Source organism: Phoenix dactylifera, chromosome 1 (assembly GCF_051530095.1).
Source record: "Phoenix dactylifera cultivar Ajwa chromosome 1, Ajwa_hap1_PhDact_Kaust_v1.1, whole genome shotgun sequence".
Lineage (NCBI taxonomy): Eukaryota > Viridiplantae > Streptophyta > Magnoliopsida > Arecales > Arecaceae > Phoenix > Phoenix dactylifera.
In genome coordinates this window covers 12,469,485-12,489,443 of record NC_143190.1, presented here as the reverse complement: position 1 = coordinate 12,489,443, position 19,959 = coordinate 12,469,485, and the positions used below count along the sequence as shown (strand labels likewise).

Below are 19,959 nucleotides of genomic sequence, written 5' to 3'. Positions count from 1 at the left end.
CCCAGCACAGCTCGCTCCGAACTCGTGGAGAACCATCATCGGGTTCCTGTCTCTGTGCCTTGGGCATGGGGTCCCGATTTCAGTGAGTATTTTCCGCCGGTGTTTTCTGTTGAAGAAGAACCCGGCGGACGCGGAGTGGCTATACTTTGCCTTCCGAGGCGGTATGTCGCTCTTCCGCGGGGCCCCTTCCTCTATACACGAGTGGAAGGGGAAATTTTTCTTTCTGGCGTCTGAGGCGCCGTGGGGGTTTAATCCGAGGTGGGGACACCCTCGGTTGAAGGCCCTCAACAAGCTCTCCGAGCCCTCGAGAAGGGCTACGACCTGACCGAGCTCCTACGGGAGGACGCCCTGGCGAGCGTGGGTCTGAGCTCGGCGCGCCCCGAGGGTAAGGGTAGTTACATTACTTTTTTTTTCTTGTCCTTTGTTTTTACTGCTAATGGTCTAACACTTGATGATATTTTTGATTTCAGATATTCCCCATATGCCGACCAGCAACACATCGCTTTTTTCTCGCCTGAGGAGGCGGGAGGCCGAGGCCGGGGGAGCTATGCCCCAGCCTCGGAAGAAGGCGAGGCTGGCCGGCGCTTCTACGTCGGCCGAGACGAGCGGCCCCGAGGCGGGGGCCTCCTCAGCCGACCCGAGGCGGGCGCGGGTCGTCGACGACGCGGGCCCGTCGGCCCCTCCTTGCCCTGCCCCCGTTTCCCAGCGGGAGGGCCCGGCTTCGGGTTCCTCACAGCGCCCGGGGCCCGAGCCGACTAGGGGCCCTGAGGCAAGCGGCCCCAGGGTCCCGAGGCCGGACGCGCCGAGCTCCTCAAGGTACTTCGAAGAGGAGTCGGATGAGCCGGACTCCCCTATCCCTGTGGGGAGTTCGGCTATTCATGATGCTGAGGTCGCACGCGTCGTGTTTCGGCGTGCGATGCTTCCGGCGGACCGGGCCGAGTTCCGGAACATTCCGTTGGAGGACATTGTTGACAGTGCCTACTGCAACACTGCCCGGGTAAGTCCTTTTCTTGATTTCCTTAAAGTTATTAGCGAGTCCAGATGTTTTTAACTCACGATCATTTTGTCTCTTTCCTTACAGCATATTCACGAGCTCGATTCCCTGGTGTTCATCGCCCGGGGATGTCAGGAAGAGACCCGGCGGGTCAGCCGGCAATTGGAGCCGGCTAAGAAAAGGATCGCCGAGCTGGAGGCGGCGTTGGCCGAGGCCGAGGCTCGGAGGGCGGCCACCGAGGCCGAGCGCCTCGCTATGGCGGAGGGGCTCAAGGAGGAGAAGGCTGCTCATGCCCTAACCAGGTCGGCCTTGCGCGCCTCGGAGGCGCGCTTGGGGGAGGTCCAATCCGAGGTTGTGGGCCTCAAGTATGAGGACGGGGTTTTCCGCCTCCGAATCGAGCAGCTCGAGGCCCGAGAGAGGAGGGCACTCGAGCGAGCTGATCATGCCGTGGAGCTCTTCAAGGGGTCGCAGGAGTTCCGCGACATGTTAGAGGAGGAGACGGTCGACGGGTTTCTCCGGGGTTTCGAGAACTTCCGGCTGCAGGTGATCCGGTATTGCCCCCAGTACGACTTTTCGACGATCCGTCCGAAGATGAACCTGGGCTACGGGTCCGACACGGAAGACATTCCTGCCGTTTTGACATCCGAGGCGGGATTGTACGAACAAGACCCCGCCGAGCCTTCGACGAGGGCGGCCGAGGCGGGCGGCGTCCCGGAGGCGGCACCGGCGGCCGAGACGGACGGCGTCCTGGAGGCGGCACCCGAGGCCTCTGCCCCCGACCCCGAGCCTGTGCCGGCTGAAGGTCCCGAGGTCATCACAGTGCCAGATGATCCCCCGGATGTTGCTGCCGTCGCTTGAGGCTTGGCGCATTTTTTCATGTCAGCGGACGAGATCGTGGAGGCACAGGTGGAGAAGATGGATCCTTCCCTGATAGAGATGCTAAAGAAGCGTGGGCAAGACAAGTCAGGGAGAAAGAAAGGTGCTGACTTAAAACGGGAAGGGGGATGGCATGATCTGGGAAGTGCTAAGCCAGTTGGAGAAGACCCCGAGCCTGTGCCGGCTGAAGGTCCCGAGGCCATCGCCACGGACGACCCCGCGGATGTTACTGCCGCCGCTTGAGACTTGGCGTATTTTTTCTTTTTCATCGTATCCGAGGTCGGCTCTTGAGTGGCCGACCTCCAATTTTGTAATTGGCCTTACGGCCCTTTGTCAATAAAAAATACTTTTGTCATTTTGTGCTCGTCTTTCCCTTTCTTGTCGTGAATGAGGCTAGAGTCTTAGCTAACCGCCTCGACGACCTCTAACTCTGTATTTTAGTTCTCGGGCTACTTAACGAAGTTGCCCTTTTCCTGAGTTATACCTTAGCCTTCTCGGATCTTAGTCATTCCGAGCAAAGGGAGCTCCGAGCTTAGGTTTCCAGAAAATTTTTCTAAGTCCTATAACTCGGATCTTAGAATCGCGAAAGTCGTCACGTTCGGCCTTTAGGGAAATTCCAAGGCATTGAGGTCGGGCCTTAGCCCTTCGAGTAGGACCGGGCTAGGTCTGTTCGTGCCGCTATTCGGGGGAGTCTAGTCGGGTTTCCAAACTTGACTTCCGGGTCCTTTGTAGGGAGCGCGGGCTAATAGTTGAATTATCGCCGAAGGTTTTCATAGTTATTGTTCTCGGACTCTGCCGAGATTTCAGTGAGTAAGGCTGGAATCTCTGAAGATCGCCTTAGTATCTGTGTTCGGCTGGTGCACTTGCGGCCGGGACCGCTTTCTCAGCTAGACATCGGAGTCTATGTATGGGGGCCGAGTTGGGCCCTAACTTACGAAGACTTTGTTCAAGTTGAGACTTGACGAGTGGAGACTTGTCGAACGGAGCATGCATAATGTAGTTAGGAGATCGGTCTTAAGCCGACCCATTGGAGTAGCCCGACTTTGGGGCGAGATAGGACTCCAACGTTAGATGATTAGCGGTATGTAGATAAAATTTGACAAGGAGGGCATCGAATTAGATGTACCTCTTGCATTCTCGGAGTTGTGTTTCACATGGCGGAGTAGGTTGCTTCCCTTCCTCGTCGTCCTCCGGAGTCATTTTTGACTTGTAAGGGGGCTCGGGCTTCTCACGGACCCGACGACACCCACCGAAGTTGAGAGGATCTGGGGAGGCTTTATTGATCTACAGTTCTTTTCGAGGTCGAGGGAGCTTGAGACCCTCTGGTCGGACCCCGGGGCGCCCCAACCTTAGTCGAGGAGTCTTGTGTCAGGTCGGCGGGCCTGTGGGCGCTCTACCGAAGTAGGGTGCGCGCTAGTTCAATGGCAGAGCTCTGCTTCAGAAAGTATTGTCCGCTTCGGGGATCGGGGATCGTCGACCGCTCCCGGGGGTCCACTTTGTGGCGCCCCGGGTGGAACCACCCTTTCCACCCCTCACGGCTTCGTCCCGAGGTCGAGGGAGTTTGGAACTCAGCGGTCGACCCTCGGGGCATCCCGACCTTGGTCGAGGGATCGTTCGTCAGGTCGGTGGGTCTGGGCACGCTCTACCGACCTGCGACGCTTCCCGAGGTCGAGGGAGTCTGGTTATCTACGGTCGACACTCGGGGCATCCCGACCTTAGTCGAGGAATCGTTTGTCAGGGGATCGGGGATCGTCGACCGCTCCCGGGGGTCCACTTTGTGGCGCCCCGGGTGGGACCACCCTTTCCACCCCTCACGGCTTCGTCCCGAGGTCGAGGGAGTTTGAGACTCTACGGTCGACCCTCGTGTCATCCCGACCTTAGTCGAGGGATCGTTCGTCAGGTCGGTGGGTCTGGGCACGCTCTACCAACCTGCGACGCTTTCCGAGGTCGAGGGAGTCTGGTTCTCTACGGTCGACACTCGGGGCATCCCGACCTTAGTCGAGGAACCGTTCGTCAGGGGATCGTCGACCGCTCCCGGGGGTCCACTTTGTGGCGCCCCGGGTGGAACCACCCTTTCCACCCCTCACGGCTTCGTCCCGAGGTCGAGGGAGTTTGAGACTCTACGGTCGACCCTCGGGGCATCCCGACCTTAGTCGAGGGATCGTTCGTCAGGTCGGTGGGTCTGGGCACGCTCTACCAACCTGCGACGCTTTCCGAGGTCGAGGGAGTCTGGTTCTCTACGGTCGACACTCGGGGCATCCCGACCTTAGTCGAGGAATCATTTGTCAGGGGATCGGGGATCGTCGACCGCTCCCGGGGGTCCACTTTGTGGCGCCCCGGGTGGAACCACCCTTTCCACCCCTCACGGCTTCGTCCCGAGGTCGAGGGAGTTTGGGACTCTACGGTCGACCCTCGGGGAATCCCGACCTTAGTCGAGGGAATCTTGCGCCGGTCGACGTTTCGTCGTCCTGCGATACTTCTCGAGGTCGAGGGAGTTTGGGACTCTACGGTCGAGCCTCGGGGCATCCCGATTTTGGCCGGAGAATCTGAGGATCACAGACGACCCAACATTAGAAGAGAATTACAGTCATCAAAATGAGAGAATTATTTACAAAAAGGAAGCTGAATCCATTGTCCTAATTGTCTTGAACCCCTAGGGGTTTCATTGGTGGTACATTCGTAGATTCTCGGAGTTCCAGCTTCGCGGGATCAGAGTCCCCTCCAGGAACTTCAATTTGTACGCCCCTGGTCGTTGTACCCAGGCGATTCTATACGGCCCTTCCCAATTTGGGGCGAGCTTTTCTTGCTCGGTCGGTTGAGAAGCCTCGGCTCTCCTGAGGACGAGGTCCCCTACTTTGAAGAGCTTGGGCTTGACTCTGGAGTTGTAGTATTGGGCCGTTCGCTGTTGGTATCTTGCCATGCGGACCCGGGCGACCTCTCGTGTCTCTTCGACGAGGTCCAAGTTGCTCCTGAGCTGGGAGGAATTGGTGTCGCGGTCATAATGCTCCACCCTTGGAGAAGGCAGGCCGATCTCCAACGGGATGACGGCCTCAGTGCCGTATGCTAGGTTGAAGGGGGTCTCTCCCGTGGGCAGTCGGAACGTGGTCCGGTATGCCCAAAGGACATTGTACAAGTCCTCGACCCACTGTCCTTTGGACCGATCAAGCCTAGCCTTGAGTCCCTGCAAAATAGTGCAGTTAGTTACCTCAGTTTCTCCGTTTGTCTGGGGGTGAGCAACCGAGGTGAAGCGGTGATCAATGCCGAGCTCGGAGCAAAATTTCCTGAAATGAACATTGTCAAATTATCGACCATTGTCGGATATAAGGATACGGGGGAGTCCGAATCTGCAGATTATGGACTTCCACACGAAGTTCCGCATCTTTTGCTCGGTGATCCGGGCGACGGGTTCGGCCTCGACCCATTTGGTGAAGTAGTCGATGGAGACGACCAGGAACTTTCTTTGTACGGAGGCTTGGGGAAAGGGCCCCAGGATGTCGATCCCCCATTGGGCAAATGGCCAGGAGGCGATGATAGAAGTCAGCAGGGCCGAAGGTCGGCGCTGGATATTGGCGTTTCGCTGGCACCGATCGCATTTCCGGACGAAATCCGTCGCATCCTTCTGGAGTGTGGGCCAGTAATATCCTTGCCGCAGGATCTTGTGGGCCAGTGCCCGACTCCCCATGTAATTTTCGCAGATCCCTTCATGGACCTCTCGGAGGGCATAGTCCGCCTCGGAGGGGCGGAGGCATCTGAGAAGGGGAGAAGTGAATGATCGATGATAAAGTCTATTCTCGTACAAGACATACCGGGGGGGTGGCGCTTGATTCGGCGAGCCTCCGTCTCGTCATGAGGTAGGGTCCCGTCTTGGAGGTAGCAGACGAGCCCATCGATCCAGCTTGGCTCGGAGTCGATGCACATGGTGGGCTCGGGTTCCTCCGTGCTGGGGATCTGAAGATACTCGAGCGTTGTTCCCTTGGGAAGCTCGCTCATGCGGGAGGTTGCCAATTTGGACAGCTGGTCTGCCCTGAAGTTTTCCGCCCTGGGAATGTACTGAATATTGAAAGAATTCAGGGCAGACGTAAGTTCCCGCACCTTTTGGAGATACTTTTGCATGGATGGCTCTTTAGCTTCAAAGTCTCCTTGGATCTGGTTCACTACCAGCTGGGAGTCGCTGAAGGCCGTCAGGTCTTCCACTTTCAGTTCTTTCGCCAGCTTGAGCCCGGCGATGAGAGCCTCATACTCGGCCTCATTGTTCGAGGCCGGGAATTCGAGGCGCAAGGCTTGCTCGGCCACTACTCCGTCTGGACTGGTGAGGATGAGTCCGGCTCCGCTACCCCCCGAGGTTGAAGACTCGTCCGAGTGCAGGACCCATAGCTGCCTCGGGGCTTCCTCCGCGGATACGGGTGGCAACTCGGGGTCGTCTGGCAGAGTACACTCCACGATGAAGTCGGCGAGTATTTGGGCCTTGATAGCCGGCCTGGGCCGATACTCGAGGTCAAATTCTCCGAGCTCAACCGCCCATTTGGCGATCCTCTCCGCACGATCCGACCTTTGCAATATTTGCTTCATAGGCTGGTCGGTCAATATAGCTATTGTGTGGGCTTGGAAGTAAGGCCTGAGTCTCCGAGCCAAGATGATGAGAGCGAAGATGGTCTTCTCAAGTTTAGAATATTGGGTCTCAGCATCCCTGAGAACCCGGCTGGTGTAATAGACCGGCTTTTGGAGCTTGTCCTCTTCCCGGACGAGGACTGAGCTCACTGCAGCTGGGGAGACGGACAAGTATAAATAAAGGACCTCGCCCTTCTGGGGCTTGGTGAGCAGCGGGGGAGAGGCCAGAAGGCTCCGGAGCTCTTCAAAGGCTCGCTGGCATTCTTCTGACCACCGGAAGTCTTTCGGCCGTTTGAGGCTCTTGAAGAAAGGAAGGCAGCGCTCGACTGATCGAGAGACGAACCTTCCCAAGGCGGCAACTCGCCCTGCGAGCCGCTGCACCTCCTTAACTGTCTTCGGAGGCGACATCTCTTGCAGTGCCCGGATTTTCTCCGGGTTGGCTTCAATTCCGCGCTGGGTCACTATGAAACCCAGGAACTTGCCCGAGGTGACCCCGAACGCACATTTCGCCGGGTTGAGCTTCATTTTGTATCTTCTGAGCTTGGCGAATGTCTCGTCGAGATCGGCTATGTGGTGTTCCGCCGCTCGGCTTTTCACCAGCATGTCGTCCACGTAGACTTCCACATTTCGGCCGATCTGGTCTTTGAAAATTTGGCTGACCAGTCTCTGATAGGTGGCCCCAGTGTTTTTCAGGCCAAAGGGCATCACCTTGTAGCAGTAGGTGCCCTTGTCGGTGATGAAGGCCGTCTTCTCCTCGTCTTCTGGCGCCATTCGGATTTGATTGTACCCTGAAAAGGCGTCCATAAAAGTTAGCAGTTGGTGCCCTGAAGTAGAGTCGACGAGCTGGTCGATGCTTGGAAGGGAAAAGCTGTCTTTCGGGCAGGCCTTGTTCAGGTCGGTGTAGTCCACGCACATACGCCATTTCCCGTTGGCCTTCTTTACGAGGACTATGTTGGCGAGCCAGTCCGGGTAGGAGACCTCCCGGATGAAGCCGGCTCCGAGGAGTTTGTCCACCTCCTCGGCCGCAGCACGTTGCCGTTCTGGGGCGGAGCCCCTTTTCTTCTGCTTTACAGGCCTGCTGGTTGGCCTCACCTGGAGTCGGTGAACCATGACCTCAGGGTCAATTCCCGGTACGTCCGCAGGCGACCAGGCGAAGACGTCAGCATTGTCCCGCAGGAAGCTGACGAGGCGATCCCTCTCGCGGGCGCCGAGGCCGGAGCTGACCTGCACGGTTAGCTCGGAAAAATTTTCTTTTAGTGGAACTTGAATAAGAAGCTCACCGGGCTCTACTTGCTTCTTCCAGAGGGTGTCCCTCGCATCGAGGGTTTCTATGGGCAATGAAGGGCCCGTTGGCTGAATTGTCGCCTCGGTCGGTTGCTTTACTCCGTGGGCCGCCGTGTAGCATTGCTTGGCAACCAGCTGGTCTCCTCGGACCTCGCCTACTCCTTGGCCGGTGGGGAACCGCATGAGCAGATGGTGGGTTGAAACTACGGCTCGAAGGGCATTCAGCCCTGGCCGCCCAAGGATGGCGTTGTAGACCGAGGGCAGTCGGACCACCAGAAAGTCCGTCCTCACAGTGCTCTCCCGGGGGGCGAGGCCAACTGTGATAAGGAAGCTGGTCTCACCTTCGACCGGGACCGAATCTCCGGTGAACCCGACCAGTGGGGCGTTGATCCTCCGGAGATGTCCTTATGTCAACCCCATTTTTTGGTAGGCATGATAATACAAAATATTGGCTGAGCTTCCATTGTCAACTAGGACACGCTTTACATCAAACTTATTTACAATCATTGAGATGACCACAGCGTCATCGTGAGGGGTCTCGACCCCTTCTAAGTCCTCGTCCGAGAACGAGATGACTTCATCAGTGCGTGGGCGTTTCGGGGGTGCTCCCGGGGCGGCTGCTCCTGCTGAGGCCCTTCCAATCATGTTGATGGTGCCGGCAATGGGCCTGTTGTCGTCCGGATTTTCGGTTGGTACGACATCCTCCGCCGGCCTCCTTTCCTCGCGCCGGTTTCTCACAAACCGGTTGAGTACTCCTCGACGGATGAGTGCTTCTATCTCGTCCCGGAGCTGGAAGCAGTCCTCCGTGTCGTGCCCACGGTCTCGGTGGAAGCGACAGTACTTCCTGGGATTACGGGGAAATCCCGTGTCTCGCATAGGCGGCGGGGGTCGGAAGAAGTCCCGACCCTCGATTTCCATCAGGATCTCGGCCCGGGAGGCGTTGACGGGTGTATAGTTCTCGTACCTCCCCGGGTACGTCCGAGGCCATGGTGGGGACCTCGATCGAGGAGGGGTCCTCTGCTGAGGTCGCCCCTGCTGACGGGGCGGGCTCCTCAGTCTGGGGAGATTCTTCTTTCGACGGGGGGATCGGCTCCTTTGTCGGTCGCGCTCCTCGCGGCGCTTCTTCTGCTTCTTAGAGGCGGGCTCAATTGCTCCCCGCCTAGAGGCAACTGCCTCCTCGGCCTTGGCATACTTCCGGGCCCGGGCCAACATTTCGGTGAAGTCGGCCGGGAAGCTCTTCTCGATGGAGAAGAGGAATCGGTAGGAGCGAACCCCAGTCTTCAGAGCCGACATGGCTATCGACTGGTCTAGCTCGCAAACCTCCCATGTGGCGGCGGTGAAGCGGTCCAGGTATTCCTTGAGGGACTCCCCCTCTTTCTGTTTGATGTCGAGGAGGGAGTCTGACATTCGTCGCTGGCGCCGGCTGGCAGCAAAGTTGGTGGCGAACTGCCTGCCGAGTTGCTCAAAAGAGGACACCGTGTTCGGCTTCAGTCCAGAAAACCAAAGCCGAGCGGTCCCTCGGAGGGTTGCTGGGAAGGCCTTGCAAAGTATGGCCTCCGAGGACCCTTGTAGGGCCATGAGGGCCCGATAGCTCTCCAAGTGGTCGAGAGGGTCGGTGATTCCGCTGTAGGGCTCCATCTGAGGCATTTTGAACCCCGCGGGAACCGGCTCATCCTCGATCCGGCTGGAGAAGGGGGACTTGGTAGTGAACTCAAAGTCTTCCTCTTGCCTCGCCTTCTTGCTGTGGAGTGCCGCGATCTGGCGCTCCAGATGCTCAACTTTTCGGTCGAGCTCCCCTGCCTGCGGAATTGTTGCCGTGGTTTGCACCGGCTCACGGCGGTCCGGAGCTGACTCAGCCTCAGAAGGCTGGAGTCTTCTGTCGAGATCTTCCCCCGGTAGCTCTCTCTGGGGGGAAGTCCGCTCCTCGTTATTGGCTCTGGAGGAGCCATGTAAATTCTGGCCGGGGAGAACCGGGCCGTTGGGAGGAAATTCCGGCGGGAACTGGGCCCGCGGGGGAAGCGTTGGTAAAGCTTCCTCGCGTCGCAGGCCCTGAACGGCGGCGGCCAGGGCCTGGACTTGCTGTACTAAGGCGTTGAACTGTTCCGGCTGGACCTGAGGAATTGGGTCAGCCGGAGTTGAAGAATTCTGGACGGAGCGTCCAGGACTTTGCGGGGGACGCCGGGAGACGTTGGAGGCTCCCTTACTTCTCAACTTCATGACTGCTACTCGGGCCCTTCCTCTAGCGCCAACTGTTGCTGGAAATTGGACCCGGGGGCAATCTTCGGTCGAGTGAGAGGGAGCAGCGGGTCACCACGGCGGGGCGGCGACCAGTCGGCGGGCGGCGTCCTCCGCTTGGGGTGGCCGGAGAGAGGGAGCTGGGGGTCCTCACGGCGGGGCGGCGATCCGTCGGCGAGCGGCGTCCTCCGTTTGGTGTGCCTGCAAACAAGCCGGTGGCCGGGTCTTCCGGCGCCGGCCCTCCGACGCTCAAGTCAGGGAGGGGGCAAATAGTGTTGAAGAGGAGATAAAGTGTTTGTAGAGCGTGTAATTTCCCCCCCCCCGCCTGAGAAGCCAAGGTTCCCTTTTATAGGCGGGGGTCGGTGTACCTGTGATGTAACGGGGCGAGGCCGTAGTACGGCTTGGCATGTTGTCCAGGTCGGCGCACGGTCAGGCGAATTATTACATCGATGTCGGCAGTGAGGTCGTCGTACGACCTGAATTGGGGCGCTGCCAGGCGAATTATTGCATCGGTGTCGGAGGTATGGCCGAGATCGGGGACTTATCATGGTTGACTAGACTCTGCTGGGCTAACTTGCCGTGGAGAGCCGAGGATCCGTAGATGTCAGGAGCCATGCGCATTAATTGTGGAGTAAGCCGGAGATCCGCATTAATTGTCGAGTAAGCCGGAGATCCGCATTAATGGTGGAGTAAGCCGGAGATCCACATTAATTGTAGAGTGAACCGGAGGGTTACAGCGGCCATGCGCAATAAATGCTGAAGCAGTGGCAGGGTATGGTCCTCAGTTGGACCTCGGAGGAGTACGGCCGTAGTAGGTGGCTGACAAGGGTAGACCTTGAGTATCAAGATTTTCCTAGGTTGGATGTCTTGAGGTCGGGCGTTCCGAGGTCGGACGCCGACTTCGGCTGTTCAGGGTCGGCGATTGTGCGGCTTCTTGGGGGCATTCGTGTCACTTGGGGGAAAAATCTTATTCCCCCAACAATATCTTTTCTCATCTGTAAGTCAGTGACCTGTCATGATCTCACCCGACTTTCTGAATTTATTCATTCATATGCGGGTTCCAATTCACCATCATTCTCGACAAACTTATTAAACCAACTCAGAAATGCTGAATTACCAATTATGGATAGCATAATATTGTCAAGCTACTGGGAAACATGGATTAAACATACCATTATGTGATCCATAAAACCAGAACCTTATATATATGACCTTGACTTTCAGGTCTGCATGCGAATGCTTGTGCCTTTTAAGTGCTCGTCCAAAAGCCCTATGAGTAACTCCGCATACATCTGTTTTCAAATGCTAATGTGACCGGAGGAATCATACAAAAACATACAACTTTTTTATTTAAATATGTCAAGCACTATTTGTTTTTGTTTTTTTTTTCAAATAGCTATACCTGGGAACTGTAGATTAGGGGCACACGGGCGAGTTGCGGAGGGCTACTTCCGGTTTATAATTTTTATTTTTCTCTTTCTCTAAAAAAAATAATCCTTTTCTCTATCTGTTTGCAAATAATTTTTATTTTTATTATATTATTATTTTGCGTGTTTTCGAGAGCAATCAGAGCCAGAAGCATCGTGGGCATCGAAAAATCGGCATCGAACCTGCCGCACCAAGTTGCCACCAAAGATATAAAAAATGCTGTTGTCTCAGCGTCCAGATTTATCTACTTCATTTGGATACCTCCATCTTTTGTTCATCTCAAGATGAATTTCGATGGAGGCATGACGAAGGATGGTTCCTTTGGGAGTGTGAGTTTTGTGATCAGGGACCATAGAGGTAGATTCATAGCAGCTGGAGGGCGGAGCACACCAGGTCTGACCCCATGGGAGCGGAACTACGGGCAGTTTGAGAAGGTATTTTGTATGCGAGACGGATGCTGGGGGCCGACAGCTTATTCCTCGAGGGTGATTCCTCCATAGTGATTAATTGGATTCGGAGAGCGGATAGGTACGGAGATGGTCACCCGCTGATACAGGATTTCCGCACATTGGTGAGGGAGTTGACTTCCTTTCGGATAACTCATGTTTATCGGAAGGCGAATAGTGCATCAGATTGGGTCGTCTCTTATGTCGCCCGATACTTCGGAGGGGTTTTTTGGACGAGCTTAGCTAGCATTTCACATCATTTATATTATTTACTTTCACTTGATATGGCAGATTGTATTGTATGAATAAATAAATAAATAAATAAAAACCGGGCTGTTGGCAGCTATTTTAGGCACCGACGCGTTCTTGGACCTTACTTACAAAGGGAAATGGTGAAAAGCAAGTAAAGGGAAAAATGGGGCTTCTGTTCTCCTCCCCCGCCGCCGCCGCCTCCGACGACGGCGACTCCCACGTCCTCGCTATCCACTCCAAGGACGCCTGGAACGACCACTGGCAGTCTCACGGAGACTCCTCCAAGCTGGTAAAATACTCCCTCTCTTCCCCAATTTCATCCCATCCCATCTTGGATTTTACATCCATGGATTTCAATGGCGATCTGTTGCCTTCCTTTTTTATGATCGGTTCATTGCTTGATTGATTGATGGATTTTATGGGCAAGATGGTGATCGATTTCTCGGCATCGTGGTGCGGACCGTGCCGCTTCATGGAGCCGGTCTTCAACGCTATGGCCGCCAAGTACACCGACGTGGTCTTTGTCAAGATCGATGTCGACGAGCTCTCGGTATTCTTTTATATATGAATTCTTAGTAAATAACTTCGTCGTTGGAGAGAACGAGATGGGAGTAGGGTTAGGGGTTTAAGAATATTGATTGGATCTTTCTTTTTAAATTTTTCAGGAGGTGGCGCAGCAGTGGAGGGTGCAGGCAATGCCGACCTTCGTTCTGGTGAAGGGAGGGGGCGAGGTGGGCAGGGTGGTGGGCTCGAAGAAGGACGAGCTCGACAAGAAAATCGAGCAGCTGAGGTCTTGAAAGGTATGCTTGTTGGTGTGTTCCTCTCCCATCCTTAACCTTTTCTTCTGTTGGTGAATGCCAGATACTTGGATAATTGGCAAGAATAATTAAGATTTTCTGCTTCCGCTTTTATAATTGTGAACAATAATGTTTATATTTATGGCTAGAAATTTGCTGACCTGATTGGGCATTTTGTTACTGGTGCAAGTAAAACTCTGACATTGGAATGTTTCATCATCATGCCTGATGGGTTTACACTTTTGATCATGAATGTGAGATGTGAACGGGGTTGTTAGTGGCAAAGTGAACGTTTTAGTAATTGCATGAAGGTATCAAGAGCACAGTTTCCATCTATGGTACTGAATTATTCTGTGCACGCTGTATGGTCGATCATGAACACTGCTTTTTATTAGCAAACCTTCTGATTTAGTATATATTGCAGTTGATAAGCAATGACTTCCTTTTTGTACCTTGGCAATGTCGACTTATAATTTGCCATGCGATCTAATATCATCCCACAGTAGCAGGAATGTTTTGAGATAAGTTATCTAAGATTTTTCGAGCATTATCTAACTCTTCATGGTAATTATCACCCATATAGCAACAATCATCATTCGTATAGGAATGATGATCATCTACATTGGAATGACAATCAGTAGCAAGTAATATAATAATGATCATTAAGATAATAGTAAGGAGAGACATGGTAAGATTCATCAATTGCAGGAGAATAGAAGGATACAAAGTGATTGAGAAAGATAGATTGAATGTTTGAGAATGCGATAAGCGCTATTGTCGGTCAGATCTTTATTCTAGAGAGAAAGAAAAGAAACAGATATATTGGAGAGACTTAGAAACTTTGTCTATGTTGATTTGACATCAATTATGCATGAATCTATAGAATCTTGAACGAAACCTTGTCTTCTTACCATGCAGAAAAATAGTTTTTCAGAGCAGAAACTTCATTCTTTTGGAAGGTTTTTGCGTCAGCAACTTTGTGGTGGTAACTGATGGTTCCCTGTATGAGCATTGTCGCCTAAATAATCTCTCCTAAGTAGATGATTCTAATAATAGACTATCTGCACATGTTCTCTTGTATGAGCGAGAAGTAGTCCATTGTAGTTTCTTCAAGTGTCAATAGATAAACAACTTAATAAATCTTTGTTGTTATATCATTATTTATCACTTAGTTAATGAACACTTGGCCAATTTCAGATGTAAATAGATGCCCCAGGGAAATGCAATGGTAACTCAAATTTCTCACCAGCCAAAAATTACTCAACTCATTGACACCTCAAGAAATGCTTTATTAACTCAAAAATCTAATTGAAGAAAATCACTCGGTTGATGTGCTGTAATTTTATAATCTTGTTGAACTAGCATCACGAAATGTGAAATGAAGCAAAATGAAAGGTGGAAATCAATCGAGTGATTTTTTTTTATAAGTGAGATTTTTGTGTAACTATAGAATTGCTTGAATTTTTAGTTTACTAAATATTAAAACTATTGCCTAAACTTCTTCCTGATGTTTGATGAATTGTCTGATGTCAAAATATTGATATCTGAATCGTTTGACATCGCCCAAAGGTACTTGGATATCTTGCTCTTTCAAATTATTTCTTCGACCTGTAGTCTCCAGTAACATGAATTGAATTCTCCATTAATTACAATATTAATAGCTCATCGAGATGGCCCGCTTAGTGGTTGAACTAGCATCTGAGAGGATGATAGTCTCAGAAAGGAAAGGAGAATTAGAAGGAAATTTCATTTTAGGAGAGGCGACGTGTTATTGCTGTACCAGTCACTAGACCAAGAACTGCTACCAACTGTTCCTATATTACAAATGATAGAGCACTGCTACTTGGATCATTTCATGGGATAGCTGATGTGCCATGCTGTTTTTGTGCTTATTTTATGGGATAATTTCCATGTGATCTTTTTTGGTTTTCTTATTGCAGTCTAAAATTTCAGCTGTTGTGATCTAGTTAGGATGTGGGTTTGTAAACAAGGGGCAATTGGCCTTGCCACAGGAGAGATGGATCATAACACCCAAAGTCAGGAGTTTGGTTGGCCAGTGGCCCAACAAGCCCCTCTCATCCTCCAAAGAGGATCGGACCGGTTTAGAGCAATTTAGTGGGCCGGCCGCGTAGGAACTTGACCTCACTATCTCAGACTCGGTTGGGCCGGGCCAAGATTCCAATGGTCAGGTAGGCTACAAAAGGACAAGTAATAACAAGCGACCATTGGTTAGTCTGCAAAATCTCCTCCCCCCCTATTATGACCACCCGACCCTGCCACACTAACAAACACGACATGTGCCGCCCTGATCCGGGGCATAGGGATGATGATGAGGAATGGAGTAGCCTTCCAAGCCAAACATATATTCAGAGAAGCCGATAGGGCGACCGACTGGCTGCTTATGCGGCTCACCACTCAGGATACATCTTTTATTCATAAGAGGGGGAGATGCCACAGGCACTCCGCGAGTTAGTGTTTTTTGACTTTATTAGATGTATTCGTACACATATTGTATGAAAAATCCGCTTCAAAAAAAAAAAAGTTAGGTGCCATGCCACGATCTCCTCTCCTTCACCTGCAATTGCTACCACGACAGTGCTACGCTTGCCTTTTAGCAGGAGAGTTTTCAGGTTCCAACATGAGGGTTGTAAGTGACTGTTTGTGATTTTTCCAAAAAGAATACGTGGTCGAAATGCATGGCATGGCAAAATTATCACACGGTTGTCATTATAAGCGAAGTAGGATGGTAATCTTATCATAATATGAGCTTGTCCCTTGTATCCAAGAAGTTGATAGAGTATAATGCTATCATCTCCCCTTCGTTCCTGTAGTCCATTAGGGTAACGGTTCTAAAATCCCGAAGTCTTTCTAAGCTCAAATGTCAACAAGACTGGGTAATTTATCTTATGATTTGGAAGGGGTCTCGGTGAGTCGCTTTTCTAGAGGGACACTCATATATATAAAGAACGGAAATCTCAAACGTTATTTTAAAAGGTAACCTGATGGTAACATTTTTAAAATATAGATCTTTCCTCAAACTCTAAAGCTTCCTGCCAAGGGAAATGAAGCTATAATTGACACCTTGTATATATCCTCACTAGGAATCTGGTTGTGCCCCCCATTGGGTAGACCCGTCATTATATCCTCTCTCCATCTCTTGGTCCTTGATTTGTAGGAGTTCCCTCTCTAGGAATCTCTAGATTTATTCATTCATATCCTCGTTGCCTCTCACCATCATTTTCGTCGTGATGCAATTTCTATATTCTGATGTCGCATCATTGACGAGTCATGCATTAATGTCGTCAAGCCAATGCGATAAGGATTGACAAACCCAACCACGTGCATAAGCGTTATCTTGATGCCCATCTACCCACAGAATCGAATGGTCATGAGTATCAGCATGTGCGATCATTCGATGGACGCCATGTACGACATAGTTTTCCGTACCGAGGGTGGGTTGGCGCTAACTTCTTCTTTCCTTCCTTCTTTCTTTCTTTTTCTTCTCGCCCTCTTATTCTTTTTATTACAGTCTCACAATACACGGCTACGGACACACCCAATAAAATCTACAAACAAAATATTACGAAGAGCCCTGGGCAACTCTCCCTCCTGCATCCCCAAAGTATCATCTGAATGACTAGCCGTGTAAGAGGCCATCCAATCCGCGGCCCCATTGGCCTTTCTATAAACATGCTTGGCCAGAAAGGTCTCTTCATCCCTACCTATAGCCCAAATGTCTTGGAGTAGGGGGTGGTCCCCTCCGACACCCTCGGACTCTCGTGGATCCACCCAATAATAGTAGCCGAGTTACCCTCTATAATAATGAAGAGGGCTTGCAACACTCGCCGCGCATATCGAATACCCTCCCATGTAGCCCTCAGCTCAGCACTAGGAATCGAGGTCTCCGCTAGCTGACAGCCACCAGTTGCCACCACGCGTGTACTTGGGTCCCTAATCACGAACTCGGCGCCCCCTTTACTCCCTCCATCCTGTATCGACCCATCAAAGTTAACCTTGAGGAAGCTCGAGGGTGGACGCTCCCAGGTGAAAAATACCAAACGAGCCGCTACCCGAGGGGAATGAGAGTTCTAAATATTCCGAACTATCAAAGGTCTATCTAACGAGGTTCCACGATCAAGCTTCTCTGCTTGTATCCGCGCATGTTCCACCACAAACCTCGGCGACATACGACGTTCGCCAAAGATCTTAGCATTTCTGGCCAACCAGATTTGATAAGCGATGCATGTAGCTCCAATAGCGATGAGGCACAGCTGGAGGCTGCCAAACCAGCTTTGGATAACCCATAAGAATTGATCCCTCAATCTCCAGACATCTTGTGGAATTCCTACTAGAGATCAGGTCGCCCTCTCCCACTCACACTGTAACAACACATGCTTAGCTGTCTCATCAGCCCCGCACATCAAGCGTTGGCGAAAATCCTCACCCCGCGCTTCTTTTTTTCTCTGATATATGGGTGGACCAACGCCCTCCTTTTCCCTTCAAAAGATAAAAATTCCCGGCCAAAAGTTCGCTCGTGTGTATCAAGAAAATTGACGCGTACATCAATAATTCCGCACAGATTCTTGCACATCAGTTGCTCACCAACCAAGTTCCTTCCTTTCCAAATGTTAATTACTTCGGCAATTATTATGTGGGAATCAAAACATTAGCATTCACAGCAATGTAAAATTAATAATACTTGGAATTCTAAATGCAGCTTGACCGGAGAATCAAACATTATATGCAGGTATCGCTCTTTGGTGTTCGATCTCAGCTGAAATGGAAAATAGATGATAATGATAAATTAAATGTCGAAATTTCAAAATAGATATTGGAGATGGATGCTGCGATATTCAAGATTGTGATAAAATGGAAAATAGAGATTTAGAGAATAAGGTTGTTAGAGATGGACAAAGACAAAGGTAGGTTAAGTTTTTCAGAGAGGGTTGGAGGTTGAGGAAAAGCTGGGGAGGGGGGATGAAAGAAAATTTGGAGTGTTAATAGATTTTATCAAGTACAAATTTCAATGCAGGTGAGAGAATATGTCACAATTTTTCTTTTTTGAAAATACTCATAATAAGTTTCTATAACAAAATTATTTTTTAAGAATCCAATAAAATGTCACCGGCGAGCAAATAAGACATATCCAAAATGTTCTCAAATTTTTTTTAATATAGTAGATATAATGTGAAGGTGACGGAATCACTTTAGGAGATGATAATCCTAAGATGATGTGAGTGAAGGTGATGAAATCACTATATTTGGTTGCACTATGGCGATCTTGCGTATGTGACATTAATCCCGAATCATTCTTGCTTCTTAAATCACTGCCCAACAAAGTGACAAAAAACTCGTCCTTGTAGTTGAGTATCTAAGATCATCTCATAGCAGTGACCTTAGGTTTGAAATTTGGAGACAAAAATATCTCTTAATCTTATAGAAAAAAATTAGTATATTAATATGTCATTAATATATTATATTAATATTATATACACTATATTATATTGATATTACATATATAGTATTTATGATATATTATTAATCATATTATTATTCAATTGTACTTTTAAATTATAATAGAAATATATTATTATACTTTATATTTATATCATGAAATTATTTAATATGTTACCTTTATTTGCCTTATTTTCTTATCAAAATATATACTATTATTAAAATAATAATATGTTATTAGTATAAATGAAAGTATTAATTCTATAATAACAAAAAATATACTTTTATAGAATATATTAGGGATAATTTTAATATTGTATGGTTAATAATTTTGGATTCTTCTGGAATATCAAATAAATTCCTTGTGGAGACCAATCTTAGTTATTGGAACATTACATACCAACACAGCGACCTTAGATTATGTTGAGATAAGAATCGGCAATGATCTAAGATCACGTTAGTAATTCCATTTAGATCAACAACCGCCACCTTAAGGTGCTTGGATGTATGCTTGTTGAATGTTTCAACCAAGTCTATCCCTCTACTACAAATTTATGATATCACAAGAAAAATAAGATTGAAGAAACAAATTAAGTAGCCAAGCTGGAAGGAAGTTAACTATCAAATATCCAGAAACAATCTGAAAGAGTATTTGAAACCTAAGAAATTGCCCATGATTGAAATTCTAATGGATTACCTTGAGATAAATTACTGTAGACCAGGAGTATGACTGGGGTCTTGGACTCCACTGCTTCATCTGCTAACCTTTAGACAAGTCCGGGTACAAACCCTAATGGTAGCTTCTAAGACCTCAACTGCAACTCCTCTTGGCTCCGCAAGGTGTGAGAGTCTGGCCGATAGCCAAACAGAACAGTTTTGCTAAAATCCCTCGATTCGTTGAGGGTTCCATCGATCATATGCTCCTTATTTGGAGAACACTGTAACAATAATTCCATGACGATTCAAGAAAAGTTGAACACTTCAAGTGAAAAATTGAGAATGATTTAAAGATTTTTCAATGTTTCGGAGAACACTAACTAATTCTACGAGTTCCTTTAGGGCTCGTTTGGCTCGCGGGAAGCATTTTTCCTCATAGGAATATAATTTCCGAGAAACAAATTCCTAGGAAGAGGATGCTTAGGAAAGTACTTTTGGCATATTTGGTTGACCATGGAAAAGTGACAAATTTTCAAATTGCTTATGTTTGGTTGGTCATCCACTTTCCTAGGAAAGTTATGTATAATTCCTATTATGCCCTTAATAAAAATTAGGTTTTTAATGCCTCTTTAATACTTCTTTAATGCTAAATGGCCAATTTGGAAAAAAGCAAAAATGGAGTGATTCCCGTCTCATGGGAAAGTAGCTTTCCCATGTTTATCATGGGAAAGACTTTCCCATGAAATGTAGGAATTATATTCCCATGGAAATACAACTTTTCCATCTCTCTTCTTTTGAAAACTCCAACCAAACAAGAGACATTTCATTATTTTTTCGTTGACCACACTTTCCCTCCTTCTCTTCCCGCGAACCAAACAAGCCCTTAATCTTTTTAAACCTAACTTGCAAAAATACTACCGTTATAAGC

At 49.8% G+C, this 19,959-nt stretch overlaps 2 protein-coding genes across 2 annotated transcripts; both read left to right on the top strand.

Annotated features, from left to right (window-relative positions):
* The first annotated feature begins 790 nt into the window (after nucleotides 1-790).
* On the top strand, nucleotides 791-2,113 carry LOC149768491 (uncharacterized). Its single transcript, XM_089928914.1, has 3 exons — nucleotides 791-997; nucleotides 1,082-1,627; nucleotides 1,901-2,113. The coding sequence occupies exons 1-3, from the start codon at nucleotides 917-919 to the stop codon at nucleotides 2,111-2,113; spliced, it is 840 nt and encodes a 279-aa protein (XP_089785040.1). The 5' UTR covers nucleotides 791-916.
* Nucleotides 2,114-12,230: 10,117 nt separating this feature from the next.
* On the top strand, nucleotides 12,231-13,142 carry LOC103720098 (thioredoxin H2-1). The gene is made up of 3 exons (XM_008809642.6): nucleotides 12,231-12,412; nucleotides 12,551-12,673; nucleotides 12,789-13,142. The coding sequence occupies exons 1-3, from the start codon at nucleotides 12,287-12,289 to the stop codon at nucleotides 12,918-12,920; spliced, it is 381 nt and encodes a 126-aa protein (XP_008807864.3). The 5' UTR covers nucleotides 12,231-12,286; the 3' UTR covers nucleotides 12,921-13,142.
* The last annotated feature ends 6,817 nt before the right edge of the window (nucleotides 13,143-19,959 follow it).